The sequence below is a fragment of the Gopherus evgoodei genome, chromosome 1, assembly GCF_007399415.2.
Source record: "Gopherus evgoodei ecotype Sinaloan lineage chromosome 1, rGopEvg1_v1.p, whole genome shotgun sequence".
Taxonomy (NCBI): Eukaryota; Metazoa; Chordata; order Testudines; family Testudinidae; genus Gopherus; species Gopherus evgoodei.
In genome coordinates this window covers 122,581,186-122,600,303 of record NC_044322.1, presented here as the reverse complement: position 1 = coordinate 122,600,303, position 19,118 = coordinate 122,581,186, and the positions used below count along the sequence as shown (strand labels likewise).

At 44.1% G+C, this 19,118-nt stretch overlaps 1 protein-coding gene across 1 annotated transcript in view; it reads left to right on the top strand.

The window, feature by feature from the left end:
* OCA2 (OCA2 melanosomal transmembrane protein) overlaps nt 1-19,118 on the top strand; it is a 316,130-nt gene that overhangs the window by 91,478 nt on the left and 205,534 nt on the right. Inside the window, 2 exon segments of the mRNA XM_030571121.1 lie at nt 14,947-15,018; nt 18,085-18,150. Of these exon segments, the coding sequence (XP_030426981.1) occupies nt 14,947-15,018; nt 18,085-18,150 (138 nt within the window).

The window sequence follows — 19,118 nt, the reverse complement described above, 5'->3', positions numbered from 1 at the left end:
CCTCAGTCTCAGCCCGGAGCACCTTCCTACACCCCAAACTCCTCATTTCCAGCCCCACCCCACAGCCCACACCCCACCTGCACTCCACCCCAATTTGTGAGTATTCAAGGCCCACATTCAATTTCTATTCACAGATGTGGCCCTTGCAAGTTTGCCCACCCCTATCTACCCCCTGTATTTCTGTCCAATTGGCTTACATTCTGCATTGATTAACACCCCATGCTGAAGTAAAGCAAATTCCCATACCACTCCACTGAAGCCAGGAAGCCAAGTGCATCTTTAAAGTAAATTCCTTGCAAGGCAGAACGTAGCTCAACATTTCTATTAAGAATGTCATACATTTTGTACCTTTTCTAAACAAAACCCAAATTTTCATCCATAGTACTTGACAGTGTTCAGTGGAAAATAACTAAGCCAGGTTGCCTGTGTTTCTACAAATGTCAGGTTCTGATGCCAGATTAAGGCTTTAGTCCTACTTTTCAGATTAATTAATGGCTCAAGCCCCTGTTGCATTATACACTGAAATTCTATCTGTGAACCCACATGACAGCTATGGTCTGCTGCGACAATGCAGATCACAAACACAGGATGAAGCCTATAAGACAAGGGGATGACACATTCTTGGTCATGGGGATCTGGCTATGGAACAAACCTTCAGAGGAGATCAGGCAAATGCAGAGTCTTAACCATCTTTTTCTTCCTCTTTGAAAAAGCCTTTGGTCTTTTTATTTACAACACTGACATCCCATTCTACGCATTAAGCCCCTACTGACGACAAAAAAAGTAAACAAACATTTTAAACTTCAAAACCAAAACCTCTATTTCTTGCAGAGGTTTCCCCCCCCCAGACACTCCATGCGATTCAATAGGGATTGTGGTATTAATTTTATATGGAAGGTGCTCTAATATTACAGTGGTGGGTGGCGGTATAAAACTTTTAGCAAAAGCGATGTTTGCTAGAGCTGTTTTCTATCCAAATATTGAAGCATAGCCATTTTTATTAGATGCAAATGAAGTCCTCACTAAGATAGAAATATCTTAATGCAACAGGCACACATACGTCACTGGACAAAAAGTGGAAAGGAGATGAATTGAGCTGCATTTGGAGCTTTACACGAAAGTCATTGACAATCATCTTTCAGCTGCCATTTATCACCATTATAAAGAGAAATGAAATGTTGGATATGGTGTATCATTTATCAAATGTCTTCAAAGGCAAATTTTAGAAGCCAGGATGCCCTAGATTTCAACTGGGAAAATAGTGCTTTAGAATAATGAAGTCTGGCTTCTAAATCATCTCATTTGACGTGCTTAAAAGATAAGGCACTTACATGCCTCCTGAATTTTGGAAGAATTGTTCATTTTCATAAAGGCAGCATTACAGTCTACTAAAAACACTTGATAAACTGTGCATGAGTTATACACAGGGGAGGCTTTAGCGGGGCTTGATTGGGGTCATTTGCACCCACAGAAATCACAAAACTAGAGGTGCCAAAACAACCTTCTGGGGTGATGTGGGGTGGGATTGGAGAGCTGCAGTCTTTCCTTTGTGTTATGGAGGTGCGTGCAGCTCCATAGCCTGGGCCACATGTCATGGTGGCATGTCGCTGCACAGTGATGTCAGAATCACACGCCATTTTGGAGGCCTGAAGGGCAAAATCTGCCAGAGGGAGTGCTGGTGGCCAGGCCGGTGGAGCAATGCCTCCATGTGTCCCAGTCTCTAGGCTCCAGGGAAGGGGTGTTGGGTTCCTGGCAGGGCCATCTCCCCTACCATGTTATGGGTGGGTGTCTGTTACTGCTGTGAGTAACAAGGACTGGCCCACTGAATGCACCCATAGAATCAGGAGGCTACATCTGCCACTGATTGTAAAGTTCCTTTGAATAGCTAGTGGAATTTGATCTGAAGTAGTTTCAGATGTTCTGAAATCATTCTGCCATCAATGGTTTTGGAAATTTACAGTATTTTTAATTAATGTCAAGTACCATAAATGTGTTCAGAAAGAGTTGTAGAATGGGTGAGTTGGGGCAATTGATTTCTTATGGTAAAATACATACAGTAATAGAAATTGGCATACAGGATTAGGCTAGTGGTCAGAATGCTGTCTGTGACAGTGACCAGTAAATTGTGCAAAGTTCTTGGTCTCACTGATATCTTGTGGGAGTGAGTTCTGCAGGCATATTGTGCATTGTTTTAAAAAGCATTTGCCTATACACTATATCCCATTAATCTGTGTGGTCTGGGGACACCCAAAACTTGCAGATAACCAAGTGTTGGGATCAATGAAAGTGTTGCTTCTTCCAACCCCATCCTGGTCCCACATTTCCTATGCTCTTCTGGCTGCTTCAGGTGCTCCAGTGTTGCCATGCAGAATCCCGTGCTGACTTGCTTCTCACTGCCTGAGCAGACAGTCCAGAGCTCATTGGTGTTGGAACTCAGACAGTGTCAGCTGTGGGATGTGCAGGCTGGCCATGTGTCTGCCAGTTTGATGCTGCTAGGCCTGAAGCCCCACCTGGCCATGGGAATTGGCTGCTGCCTGGCTCAAAGCTGGCCACACACTGCTACTGCAGGCACCAGCTGGGCAACTTTGCAGGCTCCTGGATGGTGGTATAGCCATGTACATTGATGAGCGCTGGGATATCCAGCTTAAGGGGCACCAGGATCAGCCCCTTCTCCAGTAGCCACCTGTGGGCGGCTAGGCATGGGGATGCCAAGGGACAGGTGACCCACTGGCTGGGGTGAGAGTTGGCACAGGGTATAGCTTTCTGAGAGACTGTGTTCACCTCTGTCCCTATAGGGAGGGGGCGAGTATTGCCATCCTCAGGGGAAGGCTGTGCTGGGGGTGCTTTGCATGGGATGCTGTGGAGTGTGCCATGTGAGGGTCAGCTGCAGGTTTACCTGGGGTACACACTGTGGATTCAGATTATTAGGATTTTCAGATAAAGGGAAATTTGGGTGACTGGGGAATATACTGTAGTAGGTTTGAAGTTTCTGCTTTTGTGGGTATGTCTTAACTGAGAAAAAAGTGTTTTTTCATTGAGGTACCTAACTCAGTATGAAATTCTAAGAGAGACAAGGCACGGTAGTTTTTAACTTCAGTGTAGCTAGCTGGGTAGGTAAGTCTACCCTGAGGGGTAGGGAGATAGGATTGACCTTGACCACCTACATTTATAGATTGTAGATCAGAAGGGACCATTGTGATCATCTCATCTGAACTTCTGTAAAACACAGCCCCAAAATAATTGCTTTAAGCAGATCTTTTAGAAAAACATTGTGTTTTGATTTAAAAATTGTCAGTGATGGAGCATCTACCTCAATCCTTGGTAAATCATTCTAACGGTTATTTACCTTCACTGTTAAAAATTTATGCCTTATTTCCAGTCTGAATTTGTCCAGTTTCAACTTCCACTAATGTATCTTGTTGTATATTTGTCTGCTAGACTGAAGAGCCCATTATCAAATATTTGCTCCCCATGTACATACTATGGATTGTAATCAAGTCACCCCTTAACCTTGTCTTTGTGAAGCTACATAGATTGAGCCCCATGATTCTAGCACTATGAGGCAGGTTTTCAAATCATTTTATCATTCTCTTGGCTCTTCTCTGAACCCTTCTGAGCACTGAATCCCAAACAAGAATCATATTCCTGGGACAGTTGGAGAACTCTGTGAGGAAACTTGAGGTAAAAACTATCATGCCTTTTCTTCAAGATGATTTAACATTGAGACAAATATACATACCCAGGCTTCACTCCTCAAGCTCCACACAGCAATTGCCTTCTCTGCTCTGCTGCTTGTCTTATACAGGGCCCTTCTGACCCCAGACTGGCTGCTCCATCAGGCCCTCTGATCAGTTGTTCCTCTATAGCCACTCTAGGCTGCCTGCAGGACTTCTCTTTGCTTTATTCTGTGGCCTGCCTCCAGACCTCATCTACCTTGCCGTTGGCACAAATGACTGGTGTCTAACTCAGAGTGAGTGAATGGTCTAACTATTATTTGCAGCTTTGAAGGTGTCTCAAATTTATATTTAAAAAAAATGTCATTGTAATTCCATGTTAGTTGTATTATGTCCCTATTAAGGCTGTTTGAAAATATTCCTCTGAAACTTCTTGTAATGGAAAATCGGGTTTTTGACTGACCCAGAATTTTTGCAAAAAGTGCCCATTGATGATGGCAAAACTCCCTTTGATTTCAATGGGATGAGGATTTGATCCTCTCCCCATATGCCTCACTGCAGAGCTTCTGCCTAAACTCTTCCCCTGCCCTCTGCCAGACTTCCACACTGGGGATGGGATGAGTAATGGGATTGATAACAAGAGAAAAAACCCTTCATTGTAGGTCACTATCATCTTTCATAAGCACTAAATTCTCTCAAATGTATTTTTAGATGGGGAATATAAAGTATATCTGCTCTGAAAGATCAGAGCAGTATGACCTAACTACAGCTCATAAGGGTTTTACCAGTAGTGTAGCATAAAAAAAATCTAAATAGAAATCTACTCTTTCCTATCCCTCACTCAAATCCACCCGCTGAATAATTGCATCTTATTTTAGACAGCATACAAATGTATTTTCCACATTTATTATTATTGTATAGCTTCTGCTTCATAGTTTGTTGGAATGAAGGGCTGCACAGTGGACAAGCTATTTACAATGTGTTTTGTACCTGAATAGTCATTGTTCAGTCTCTAGGAAATACTATTACTTATATCTCTTGGAAACTCATCAGGATGAAGAAGCTGAGTGATGACTCCATTTTTACAGGAAAGCTCTCTAGCCTTCCTGCAGAACTTGAGATCACATCGCCAGGGGTGAAAGTAATTTAAAGGACTTACTGGTACTCTGGAGTCCTTAGGAGGAGGCAGGGCCTCAAATGGAAGAGGCATGACACTGGTACCTCAAGATTTAAAGGGCCCGGGGCTGGGGCTGCGGTAGCAGCATCTGGGAGCCCCAGGCCCTTTAAATAATCTCCAGAGCTACCAGCTGCAGAGGCAGCTGGGAGCATCAGGGGTGATTTAAAGGGCCCGGGGCTCCAGCTGCTGCTACAGCAGCAGAGACCTTGGCCCTTTAAATCACCATCGAGGCGACCTCGGCCTCTGGCGGAGCTTTAAAGGGCCAGGGGCTCCCAGCTGCCGGGTGGTGATTTAAAGGGCCCTGGAGGGTAGTGGCAGTGGGAGCCCTGAGCCCTTTAAATCGCCACCCAAGCCGAGCTGCTGGAGCCCTGGGGTAGCAGTGGCAGCCACAGGCTCGGGTGGTGATTTAAAGGGCCCAGGGCTCCGGCTGTTGCTACCACCCTGGGCCCTTTAAATCATCCCCAGAGCCCTGCTGCTGGAGCCCTGGGGTAGCAGCGGTGGTGTTCCAGTGGCAAGTTAAAGGGCCTGGGGAGGTAGCGGTGGCCAAGTTCCAGGCCCTTTAAATTGCTGCCAGGGGAAGCCAGGCTGCCCCGGTATGGCACACTGGCTCTTGCTGGAACACCGTACCAGGACATACCGGCTTACTTTCACCTCTGAACATCACCACCAGGTGATGGCGAGGTCCTCATAACCTGTATTTCTGCGTATGTGTATGATGTGAGATAAACTCATAGACTCTAGGACTGGAAGGGACCTTGAGAGGTCATCGAGTCCAGTCCCCTGCCCTCATGGCAGGACCAAATACCGTCTAGACCATCCCTAATAGACATTTATCTAACCTACTCTTAAATATCTCCAGAGATGGAGATTCCACAACTTCCCTAAGCAATCTATTCCAGGGTTTAACTACCCTGACAGTTAGGAACTTTTTCCTAATGTCCAACCTAAATCTCCCTTGCTGCAGTTTAAGCCCATTGCTTCTTGTTCTATCATTGGAGGCTAAGGTGAACAAGTTTTCTCCCTCCTCCTGATGACACCCTTTTAGATACCTGAAAACTGCTATCACGTCCGCTCTCAGTCTTCTCTTTTACAAACTAAACAAACCCAATTCCTTCAGCCTTCCTTCATAGGTCATGTTCTCAAGACCTTTAATCATTCTTGTTGCTCTTCTCTGGACCCTCCCCAATTTCTCCACATCTTTCTTGAAATGCGGTGCCCAGAACTGGACACAATACTCCAGTTGAGGCCTAACCAGCGCAGAGTAAAGCGGAAGAATGACTTCTTGTGTCTTGTTTACAACACACCTGTTAATGCATCCCAGAATCACGTTTGCTTTTTTTGCAACAGTATCACACTGTTGACTCATATTAAGCTTGTGGTCTACTATGACCCCTAGATCTCTTTCTGCCATACTCCTTCCTAGACAGTCTCTTCCCATTATGTATGTGTGAAACTGATTGTTCCTTCCTAAGTGGAGCACTTTGCATTTATCTTTATTGAACTTCATCCTGTTTACCTCAGACCATTTCTCCAATTTGTCCAGATCATTTTGAATGTTGACCCTGTCCTCCAAAGCAGTTGCAATCCCTCCCAGTTTGGTATCGTTTGCAAACTTAATAAGCGTACTTTCTATGCCAACATCTAAATCGTTGATGAAGATACTGAACAGAGCTGGTCCCAAAACAGACCCCTGTGGAACCCCACTTGTTATACCTTTCCAGCAGGATTGGGAGCCATTAATAACTACTTTCTGAGTACGATTATCCAGCCAGTTATGCACCCACCTTATAGTAGCCCCATCTAAATTGTACTTTCCTAGTTTATCTATAAGAATATCATGCAAGACCGTATCAAATGCCTTACCAAAGTCTAGGTATATCACATCCACCGCTTCTCCCTTATCCACAAGGCTCGTTATCCTATCAAAGAATGTTATCAGATTAGTTTGACACGATTTGTTCTTTACAAATCCATGCTGGCTATTCCCTATCACCTTACCACCTTCCAAGTGTTTGCAGATGATTTCTTTAATTACCTGCTCTATTATCTTCCCTGGCACAGAAGTTAAACTAACTGGTCTGTAGTTTCCTGGGTTGTTTTTATTTCCCTTTTTATAGATGGGCACTATATTTGCCCCCTTCCAGTCTTCTGGAATCTCCCCCATCTCCCATGATTTCCCAAAGATAATAGCTAGAGGCTCAGATACCTCCTCTATTAACTCCTTGCGTATTCTAGGATGCATTTCATCAGGCCCTGGTGACTTGCAGGCATCTAACTTTTCTAAGGGATTTTTTACTTGCTCTTTTTTTATTTTATCTTCTAAACCTACCCTCTTCCCGTAAGCATTCACTATACTAGACATTCCTTCAGACTTCTCAGTGAAGACTGAAACAAAGAAGTCATTAAGCATCTCTGCCATTTCCAAGTCTCCTGTTACTGTTTCCCCCTCCTCATTGAGCAGTGGGCCTACCCTGTCCTTGGTCTTCCTCTTGCTTCTAATGTATTGATAAAAAGTCGTCTTGTTTCCCTTTATTCCCGTAGCTAGTTTGAGCTCATTTTGTGCCTTTGCCTTTCTAATCTTGCCTGTGTTATTTGCCTATATTCGTCCTTTGTGATCTGACCTAGTTTCCATTTTTTATACGACACCTTTTTATTTTGTAGGTCATGCAAGATCTTGTGGTTAAGCCAAGGTGGTCTTTTGCCACATTTTCTATCTTTCTTAACCATCGGAATAACTTGCTTTTGGGCCCTTAATAGCATCCCTTTGAAAAACTGCCAACTCTCCTCAGTTGTTTTTCCCCTCAGTCTTGATTCCCATGGGACCTTACCTATCAGCTCTCTGAGCTTACCAAAATCCGCCTTCCTGAAATCTATTGTCTCTATTTTGCTGTACTCCCTTCTACCCTTCCTTAGAATTGCAAACTCTATGATTTCATGATCACTTTCATCCAAGCTTCCTTCTACTTTCAAACTCTCAACGAGTTCCTCCCTATTTGTTAAAATGAAGTCTAGAACAGCTTCCCCCCAGTAGCTTTTTCAACTTTCTGAAATAAAAAGTTGTCTGCAATGCAGTCCAGGAACTTATTAGATAGTCTGTGCCCCGCGGTGTTATTTTCCCAACATATATCTGGATAGTTGAAGTTCCCCATCACCACCAAATCTTGGGCTTTGGATGATTTTGTTAGTTGTTTGAAAAAAGCCTCATCCACCTCTTCCACCTGATTAGGTGGCCTGTAGTAGACTCCCAGCACGACATCACCTGTGTTTTTTACCCCTTTTAGCCTAACCCAGAGACTCTCAACACTTCCATCTCCTATGTCCATCTCCACCTCAGTCCAAATGTGTACATTTTTTATATGTAAGGCAACACTTCCTCCCTTTTTCCCCTGTCTATCCTTCCTGAGCAAACTATACCCATCCACACCAACATTCCAGTCGTGAGTATTATCCCACCAAGTTTCAGTGATGCCAACAATGTCATAGCTGTATTTATTTATTAGCACTTCCAGTTCTTCCTGCTTATTACCCATACTTCTTGCATTTGTATATAGGCATCTAAGATACTGGTTTGATCTTGCCTCCCAGCTTTGCCCTGACCCTCCTTTCTCTCTGCCATTATAGCTCATGCTCCCTCCTGTTTCCAACCCATCTCCCAGGTCTTGTTCCCCACTTACCTGTGGGGTTTGCTCCCCTGTCCCCGTTGAACCTAGTTTAAAGCCCTCCTTACTAGGTTAGCCAGTCTGTGTGCAAATAAGGCCTTTCCCCTCCTCGAAAGGTGAATGCCATCTGTGCCCAGCAGTCCTTCCTCGAATAGCATCCCGTGGTCGAGGAAGCCAAAGCCCTCCTGGTGACACCATCTTCGCAGCCAGGCATTCACCTCCCCGATGCATCTGTCTCTGCCCGGGCCCCTACCTTCGACAGGAAGAATCGAAGAGAATACCACCTGCGCTCCAAACTCCTTAACCTGTACTCCCAGAGCCCTGTAGTCACTCTTGATCTGCTCAGTGTCACACCTCACAGTATCATTTGTGCCCACATGGATGAGTAGCATGGGGTAGTAGTCAGAAGGCTGGATAATCCTCGACAATGCCTCTGTAACATCTCGGATACGGGCCCCTGGCAGGCAGCATACCTCCCAGGATGAACGGTCAGGGCAACAAATGGGTGTCTCCGTCCCCCTCAGCAGAGAGTCTCCAACCACCACTACCCTACGTTTCTTATTATCAGTGGTGGCAGCAGACCTCCCAACTTTAGGGGTATGAGGCTTCCCCTCCTTAACTGTTGGGGGTGATTCCTTCTCTCCTGTATCCAGAAGAGCATAACGATTATCTATTACCACAGCAGGAGGGTTTGCAGCAGGGGTGGAGCACTGCCTGCTGCCAGAAGTAACCAGCTGCCAGTGTCCACCCTGAGCCATCTCCTCCTCCACTGGTGTGTCAGTAGTCCTGTGAACTGGGACAGCTACGTCAGCTGTCTCCACATGGATGCTGTCTCCACATAGATACTGTCTAGGAATTGCTCATGGATACAGATGTTCTTCAGCCTGGCCACCTCCTCCTGTAGCTCTCCCACCTGCTGCCTGAGAGAGTCCACCAGTAGGCACCTTTCACATTGGATGCCACCCCCAGCCTGGATATCAGTAAGTGGAAATTGCAAGTTACAGTCTTTGCAAGCCCACACCAGAATCTGGGTAAAAGCATCCATGCTTTGGTGCTCTGTCTGGCTACAGGCGCAGGTGGAGGAGACAGAAGCAGTGCTGCCACAGGTGTTGCGGGTCCTCCTCACCATCGTAAGCCTCCCTCTGTCAAACTTTCTCAAATTCCCGTCTGCAGCTCCCTGTCCTCTCTGCTCTGCTTTCAACAGAAAGGTTTTGGATGTGGCTTGGTTTATAGGTTCAGGGGACCAATGGGTCACAGATGAGACCGACAAGGGACCCCTACTCCCTTCCTACTCCCCTTCCCAACTCCCTTGCGAAACTCCCTGTTAGCAGCTCCTGTTTGCTAAGCTCCCTGGTCGCTTGTGCGCAGCTTTATGAAGCCCTGGCCTGAGTGAATGCCCCGCCCACTGGTTAAGGCTCAGCTAATTACCAGAGGCTTCTAGCTTTCAAACCTTCCTTAGTAGCTCCGCCTCCAACTGCCAGATTCAGCACACTGTCCTTCAAACAAACAAACCACCAATGGAGAAATCAGTCTCCCAATTTACACAATAAGGAGTACATGAAAATTCTGCAGATTTTTTGACAAATAGATTTCTTACTAGGCATATTAATACAGAACTTTGAATAATAATTCATTTAAACTACATTACATAACTGTATTTCCCGCACCCATCAGAAGCAGCACAAAGGCTTGGAGGTTACCAGAAGTAATGGAGGAGCTGAAGAAGAGGAAAGTAATTGCTAGGAAGGAGTCTAGGTGTGAACTTGGAGGATTGTTGGCTAGAGGTGGGAGAAGGATGGATCAGTTTATTTTTGTGGGGGGAGGGAGGACGGGACAGAGATTGTTAGGGAGTTGGGGAACCTGCTCCATGCAGACCCTGGATGACTCCTAGCCTCTCCCATTCAGTCAGGTGCATCTGCCCTGTCTCCATGTGGTCCTGCATCCCCACTCAGCCATTTCCTCCCACCCCCATGTGTCCATGCATCCCCTTGCCCCCGTCCCCATGTGTCACTGCACTCCCACTCAGCTTCCCCATCCTCTTGTGACCCTGAAGCCCCACTCCCATTCAGCTCCTCGGGCAGGTGGGTATCAGGGATAAGAGGTGCAGTGGGGTAGGTTATCTACCTGTGGAGCAAGGGGAGCTAGTGAGGCTTGGCCCGATCACTCTATTCCCTGGCTTGCTCCTGGGTGCCACAGCAGCTACTCCAGCCCCTCTGGGTCCTGCTCTTACCTCCACCCTCAGCAGCAATGGAACCCTGCATGGCTTGAGCTTGAACTTGCTGAAGAATAACCCGCAGGGACGGAGACATAGCTCTGCACCCACAATACTTCTATTTTGGGCATGCTATGCCCACCACCTTCCTCCCTCAGTTCTGCTCTCCCAGGGGCAATGATACTGGAAGACCAGAAAAATGGAGATTGCAGTAACTATGACAGGAGATAACCAATGCAGTAACATGCCCTTTGCCATAGAACTGAAAGGAAGATATAACTGAAAGTAATTTAAAAAGCACCGAGCACTCACCGCTGTTAGTTTATTAATAAAGCTTTAAAACTTAATCACTTGGTGTGCTCCTTCATCTCCTCCCCTAACAATCCTGCAGCCTCAGGCAGATTGATAACAAAAATCTGTCGCAAAGGGATAAGGAGTAGAGGGAAGAGAGGATTTAGGACAGAGCCTTGTAGGACATTGCCAGAGAGGGAAGGAGAAATACCTACTAGAAGAGATGCTGAAAAAGTGACCTGAGAGGTAAAAAGAACACCAGCAAGGTGCAGAGCTTCAGAAGCGAGAGGAGGAGAGAGAGAGAGAGAGAGAGAGAGAGGATCCTGGAACAGAGATTTACAGAAAATTGAAAGATAATGAAGATGGAGAAGAGCCCCTGAAGCTGTGGCAGGCAGAGATCTATGTACACACTGCTGAGAGTAGATTCAAAAGACTGAAGATAGCAACATGATTTGGAGGAGATCCAGTGGGCAATTAGAGGCAGGGCACAACATTTTGGCACCTGAGGTGGGCAGCGCAAATGACACTCCCATGACCCCTTTCTTGGGCCAAAACTTTGAAAGGTCTCAATTCTGCCTTCTTCCTGTTCTACTCCTCTCATGGTACTGCTCTGCTACCTACCCCAGTAAAGGAGAACTAACAACTTAAAATGCCTTGTTCAAAAATTTTAAGTAACACTTAACTTTCAAATGCCTGAACAGCAAATGTATCTTCTTGTCTGCATAGTAAACACTGGCATTTTTGTCTGTTTGAATAATAAAAATGGTGCTTTCTGTGCTTTCTTGGTTGCAAAGATTTGAACTGCTTCCTGGAGGTCCACAGTCTGGGCCAGCTCATGCTCTTCTCTTGCTTACAACATTTATTTCAAACAGAATGTCATGCCACAACACTAAGCCACACAGAAATTTGAAGTTATGTATGTTTCTGGTGATTCCATTTCCCTCTGCCACTGTTCTTCCACAAACAGTTCCTGTCAGCATTATCCTCCATAATGGCAACTATGGCATCATCTGTCTTCCCAATTTGGTGTTTATTGCCTCCACTCGACTTTCCCATCATGTGGCACTCAGTAGTTTCAGTGTCAGAGAGGATGTTCCCAGATGTTGCTTCAAAATTTGCCATCGATGAGTTGATGCAGAGAAAAATACAAAGATGCTTTGAATTGCATTAAAAAATTCAGCAGCCTCACTAGAAGCTAATGCTGCATCACTGACCACCAAGTTCAATGAATGAGAACTGCATGGGACAAAAAAAGCTCTAGGATTTAACTCTCAGATCCATGTCTGCACTCCTCTGTTCTTTCCTCTCATGTTGGCACCGTTATCATAGCCCTGACCTCTCATGTCAGCTATCACAATTCTCGTGTCTTCCAAATTTTTAAGAAGCACATTTGTCATACCAGCTCCTGTAGTATCAGCAATGTCAATAAATTCTAGAAAATGCTCTCTGACAGATACCATTGCAGGGACATTTTCACTAGGTTCTGTTGTTGTTACAAAACGCACCATTAAAATCATTTGTTCCATATGGCTGATGTCAGGTGTGCAGTCCAGAATAACAGAGTAATATCTTGCTGACTTCAGATCTGCCACAATCTTCTGTTTGACTTTTGTTGTCAGTAACTGTATGATCTCATTTTGAATTGTTTTTCTGAGGTAGTGGTATGTGTACATTTCTTGGATGGTGACTCTTCTTAGATGCTCCTGGAGTACAGCATCAAACTCAGCCATCAGCTCCACAATTTTAAGGAAGTTTCCATTGTTTGGCACATACAGCTGATCTGAACTGCCACGCAGTGCTAGGTTTTGGGTAGCAAGCATTCTTACAATGGCAATGAGCCTTTTCAGAACATTTTGCTAGTAAAGAGACTCTGATACAATCTTCTCTTAATGCTAATCTTCTATGGTAGCCTTTAACCTTAGTCTCATCTCAAGCTTTTTCCACCTATGGAATGCTCTCTGGTGATTTGTTGCCTTCTCATGGCATGCCAGATTTCTAGCCAGATTTTTCCAGTCCTTTGTTCCTGTAGAACCCAGTGTGGCTGGAACATTGGACTGGAAGAGTTTGCAACAAAAACAGTATGCAGCATTCTGGGTTTTTGAGTACATAAGCTATGGCCTCTCCACTTTGTCACTATAGTAATGTGTTGGATGGAAACTTCTAAATTCATTGTCTTTGGCGAACATGTTTTTTCACTTGCTGTGGGCAGTACAAGGAAGTCCCTCAGGCTACTGCTCAAGTGGGTCCACAGTCCTGGATCATCTAGATTTAAGGAACTAATCTCAGCAGCAGCAGTTTCTTGTGCCTTCACCACACTCTTCTCTGGTCTACACTTTTCTTCAGGAATGTGCATGGTTACATCTATTTCAAATGGAGATATGGATGCTGCAGTAGCTGCCAGGTCACCTGCACTCTGACTAACTGGAAGATCAGGCATCTCCTCACCACTTTCATCCTCACTGGGGCCGGAAGGCTCACTGTGAACATTTGTCTGTGTATCTCAGGAGAGCTCCTTCCTGCTTAGATAGAAAAGCTTCTTTTGCTTTCTTTCTTTTTCTGAATACTGCCCTAGTGGGGCGTTTTCTTCTTTCACTCATGGCTGCTGTTCTGTGCCAGCTATAGTGGCTCTCAACACTCAATTGAAGGGGACAAATAAGCAGGCTGGTAGCAGGCCCTGAGTGAGGGAAGATATCAGCCTCTTAAGGGACCAACTGATTCCTACCTGCCTGTTATGTCTCATACCCTCCTTCCTCCAGCACAGCACTCTACAATCTCTGTGCATCTAGAGCAGAGAGAATACATATGCACCAGCAGCAGACACAATTTTCTACGCTCTGGGTCCTAGTGGCGTCCCACCACAGTCTGGCACCTGAGGCGGCCGCCTCAGTTCACCTCATGGTAAGGCCAGCCCTGGTTAGAGGGGAAGATATCAGGCCAGCTGTTATATATGGCTCATTCAAGGAGCTAAGGAGTGTAGAATAGAGTTGGTTGGAATGTTTTCATTGAAATATGCTGTTTTGCTGAAGCTGGAATGGTTTGTAGAGATGCAGATATATTTGTGAAACTTCTGCTAGGAAAGATTTTGCATGAGAATGAATCTGCATGTCTGTTTATAGCTGGGTGGTTGGGGTCCTAGCCTCAGAGGTAGGAAATCTAAGTTTGAGTTTCTGATTTGGTGTGAAAAACTCTGCTCTGAAACAGGCAGAACAGGGACTTTAACCTGGATCTCACACATCCCGGGACAATGCCACCCATCCACAGTCAGCTATGTTTTTGTTCCACTGCAAAAAAAAAATGTCAAACATTGCAGTGAAATGGAATTTTCCTCCTCCTGTCAGTTATAGTAGAGAATGGGAGGGGGATGGGGTAATAAGTTGCAAAAGCAGAAAGAAGTCAAGGGTGTTTTATTTGCTTTCAGAATAAGGCTATGTCTACACTACAAGTGTGACAGCGGCACAGCGGTGGCGCCACAGCTGTTCTGCTGTAGTGTAGACTCTTGCTACAATGACAGAAGGGATTTTCTGTTGCTATAATAAACCCATCCCCTTGAGAGGCTAGGGTTGATGAAATAATTATTCCGTTGACCCAGTTATGTCTATACTAGAGCTTATGTTGGCTTAACCCTGTCTGTCAGAGCTGTGAATTTTTTGCACCCGTGAATCATAGAAGCATAGAATCATAGAAGAATAGGGTTGGAAGAGACCTCAGGAGGTTGTCTAACCTCCTGCTCAAAGCAGGACCAACCCCATCTAAATCATCCCAGCCAGGGCTTTGTCAAGCAAGGCCTTAAAAACCTCTAAAGATGGAGATTCCACCACCTCCTTAAGTAACCCATTCCAGCATGACATAGCTAGGTCCACCTATTTTTTAGGTGTAGAGGAGGCCTAAACAGATTTAAAATAGTCTTCAGTAATGTCTTGCCTTTTGTTACAGATTGTTCACAGAACCCTAGCAGCAATGTTGGGCTCCTTGGCAGCTTTAGCTGCATTAGCTGTGGTTGGTGAGGTAAGTTGCAACCTTTCAAGTATTCAGTTTATTTCTGTGCATTGTGTCATAAATCCACACATACTTATTCCTGTGAAAATGGTCCCATGGTGCAGCAGTCTCTATGGGACTTAAAATTCTTCAAGAACAGTATTTGTGTACTCTGTGAATTCCTGAGTTCTTGGAGCCATGAAAGAGAGATGCAGTCTTGGCTCCAGGTGGGAAAAAAGAGAGCAAGGCCAACTTAGTGGTACGATATTCTGATTTTGAAGGAACTTGAATACAACCATTTTCATCTTAATTCAGATTTACTCTAGTTTAATCTAATTTACTGTGTGATGTAAATGGGCTGAGATGAGGCCTAGTCTAACCTTCAATTTTCTTAGGTTCTGCAAACTCTTAATTTTTCTAGCTTATGTAAGGTCTATATTAATAGTGCTGGAGCTAGCACTTTTGCTAATGGATAATCTTTTACTCCATCAGGCATGCAAATCCCATAGTTCCCCAATTTTTACATAAATTGTTCTCCCTCTATAACATTGATAGAGAGATGCAGAGTTGTTTGCTCTGAGTTAATTAATAAGTAAAAGGTGATTTTATTAAACACAGAAAGTAGGATTTAAGTGGTTCCAAGTAGTAACAGACAGAACAAAGTAAGTCACCAAGCAAAATAAAATAAAATGTGCAAATCTATGTCTAATCAAACTGAATGCAGATAATCTCACCCTCAGAGATACTTCAGTAAGTTTCTTCTCAGACTGGACACCTTCCAGGCCTGGGCGCAATTCTTTCCCCTGGTACAGCTCTTGTTCCAGCTCAGGTGGTAGGTAGGGGATTCTTCATGATGGTTCTCTTCATCGTCTTTGTTCTGTTCCACCCCTTTATATATCTTTTGCATAAGTTGGGAATCCTTTGTCCCTCCCTGGGTTTCCACCCCCTCCTTCTCAATGCAAAGAGACCAGGTTAAAGATGGATTCCAGTTCAAGTGACATGATCACATGTCACTGCAAGACTTCATTGCCCACTTGCCAGCGCACATGTATACAGGAAGACTTACAGATAAAACACACCCATCTGCAGACAATTGTCCTGGTTAATGGGAGTCATCAAGATTCCAAACCACCATTAATGGCCCAACTTTGCATAATTACAATAGCCCCTCAGAGTTATATTTCATATTTCTAGTTTCAGATACAAGAGTGGTACATTTATACAAATAGGATGATCACACTCAGTAGATAAGCTTTGTAATAATACCTTACAAGAGACCTTTTGCATGAAGCATATTCCAGTTACGTTATATTCATTTGTTATCAAATTTTTATAAAATCATATAGACTGCAACGTCACAACCATGACAACATCTGACCAGCCAACTGCCAAGGAAGCCCACCAACCAATGAAAGATACTGAGACTAGAGATGACACCACCTGGTCCCTGTTCTGCAGTCTTGATGCTGATGCTCCAAAGATCAGCAAGCTAAAGAATCATTTTTTCTCTAAGACTCTGTCTACACTAGCAGTTTTGTCAGTAAAACTTTTGTTGGACAGGGGTGTGGAAAAAACACCCCCGACTAACATAAGTGTCATCAACAAAAGCGCCAGTGTGGATAATGAACGCTATGTCAGCTAGAGACAGTCTTCCACCAACATAGCTACAACTGCTCATTGGCATAGAACGGCTACACGGGAAACCTTACAGTGGTGCAGCTGCAATGGTACAGCAGTGCCTCTCTAAGGTCTGTAGTGTAGACATGGCCTAAGTAACCTTTTTCAGTTTTGTTCCCCTTTTTAATCTGCCTGGCAAGAATCCTTTGTGCCTGTATTGATTTTTCTCCAAACATTTCAAAAGTATGAACAAGAGAGTGTGTATGTCAAAGAAATAGCATGTGCTTATTCTAAATCTACAGTAAATCCTAACTTAATTGCTTCATGTCCCATTAGGTTATAAAAGAGTATCTGCTCCCAAAAGGGAAATTATGGGTTGTTCACTTTGTATCAGAGAGAGGGAGATTAGGTAAGGAAAGAGTTAACTGTAGAAAGACAAGGTAGAAGTTATTCAGTAAGTGGCAACTTTAAGGAAGTCTGGTAACTGGTTCAAGAGCTTAAAAGCAGACTATGACACCTTAAGTTTGTACAAAAATAGATCATGTGTTATATTAAGTCCATGATTTAAATCTTAACTGTTTTCATCCTATGATCTGGTCAGTTGTTGATTCCATTCCATTATTGTCAATTTGTTGATTTATTAGTTCAATTTCAATTGAAATTTTGATTTGACAATTGTGCTGTTCAATCCTTAAATAGTCTAGTAAAAGATGTAATAGTTTTAGTTAGATGTTTACTTAATTTCAAGTTTGCTTTTATTAATTTGTAATAAATCCCTTACAATCATAAAGCTGTTTTTTTTCAAAATAGCAAGAAGAGATCACAATACCCTCACCTGGGAAAAAAAATTAATGTCATTAGGTATACCAGAGCTCCTTGGCTGTGTCCGAAAACTGATATCTTTATCCCTCACATTTTTGTCATGTTCAGCTATATTAGGCTTCCCATGGGGCCTAAACAAACATATCTACTGGTTATACTGCCTTGGGGCCACCATAGATAACACTCCCTCAGTGGTGTTTACTCCTTTCAAATATTTGTATCTTCCCCCATGCTCCTTAATTGACAATTAGCAAAACTATATGTACTTGTTCTTTCAATCTTTGCACATATTCTTGTGACTACTCTTCTCTGAATTCCCTTCAATTTGTGCACACGTGAAGGTGAATTGTCCTATTCTGCTAGCAGAAAGTAAAGTGAAGTGCAGTCTATAAACCAGTTTTCATTTATTTGTGTACAAGAGAAACAAACAAACTAAAAACCAAATGTTTGTGCTAGATAATGAGCTGTTCAGGCTGTCAGCATTTTTCAGAGATAATAGAAAAGAGCCCCCTTTGGGTACATTGCAGAAACACTAATTAATTTCTATCACAGCTTATTTAAATAGTTCACCAATTAAGCGGAATTTGCAGTTCCATAGCTAATCACTTGTTAGGTCATCCACAGGATTAACAGATAATTGTATTGTTTGATTTGCAGAGACCAAGCATGGTCAAAGTGGTGGAGTGGATTGATTATGAAACCCTGGCGCTGTTGTTTGGAATGGTAAATAAAATGTAATTTTTGCTCTAAAGATGCTGGAATAATTGTAGTCAGTGTCTAGCTTTTTCTTTTTCTTTGTTAACATCCTTTTAACTGAGAGATGCTATATTGAAAATTTGGCTTCTTTAGAGTCAGGGACGGCTCTAGGGATTTTGTTACCCCAAGCAGGGCAGGCAGGCTGCCTCTGGTGGTTTGCCTGTGGAGGGTCCGCTGGTCCCGCAGCTTCAGTGGACCTCCCACAGGTGTGCCTGCGGGAGGTCCTCCAAAGCTGCGGGACCGGCAGACCCTCCACAGGCACGCCTGTGGGAGGTCCACCAAAGCTGCAGGACCAGTGGACCCTCCACAGGCAAACCGCGGAAGGCAGCCTGCCTGCCGCCCTCGTGGCGCCAGCAGAGCGCCCCCAGCGGCTTGCCACTCCACGCACGCGCTTGGCATGCTGGGGCCTGGAGCTGCCCCTGTTTAGAGTGTTTGAAAACTGGAGGCACTCAAAAACTTGGAGAAAATGAGGCACTTTGGAAAATGTTGGTCTCGGTTTCTTCCCTTCATAAAACAGGGATGATAACTAAAACTGTATAAAAGATGGATTTTTTGGTTTGCTGAGTCAAGGTGGAATACTGTTTCTTTTATTGGACCAACTTCTGTTGGTGTCAGAGAGAAACTTTTGAGCTTGCACAGAATTCTTCTTCAGGTCAGAAGGTCAGGGCTGTTTTTCATGGCATTTTTTGGCTTGCTGACAGCTCTGAAAAATTGAAAAAAAAAAAAAGGTTTGATCCAAAATGAATAGGAAAATTGCACAAAAATATTGGTGAATTTGTCCCCAAAATGAGCATTTTAAAGGACAAGAGCTAGAGGAGGAGTTCTCCTAAAATACTTTAGCCCAGAGTTTAGGGCACTCACCTTGAATGCTGGAGAGACATCTCTCTGCCTGATGTGAATAGGGTTTTGAAAATTGGGTGTTCCACATTGCAGGA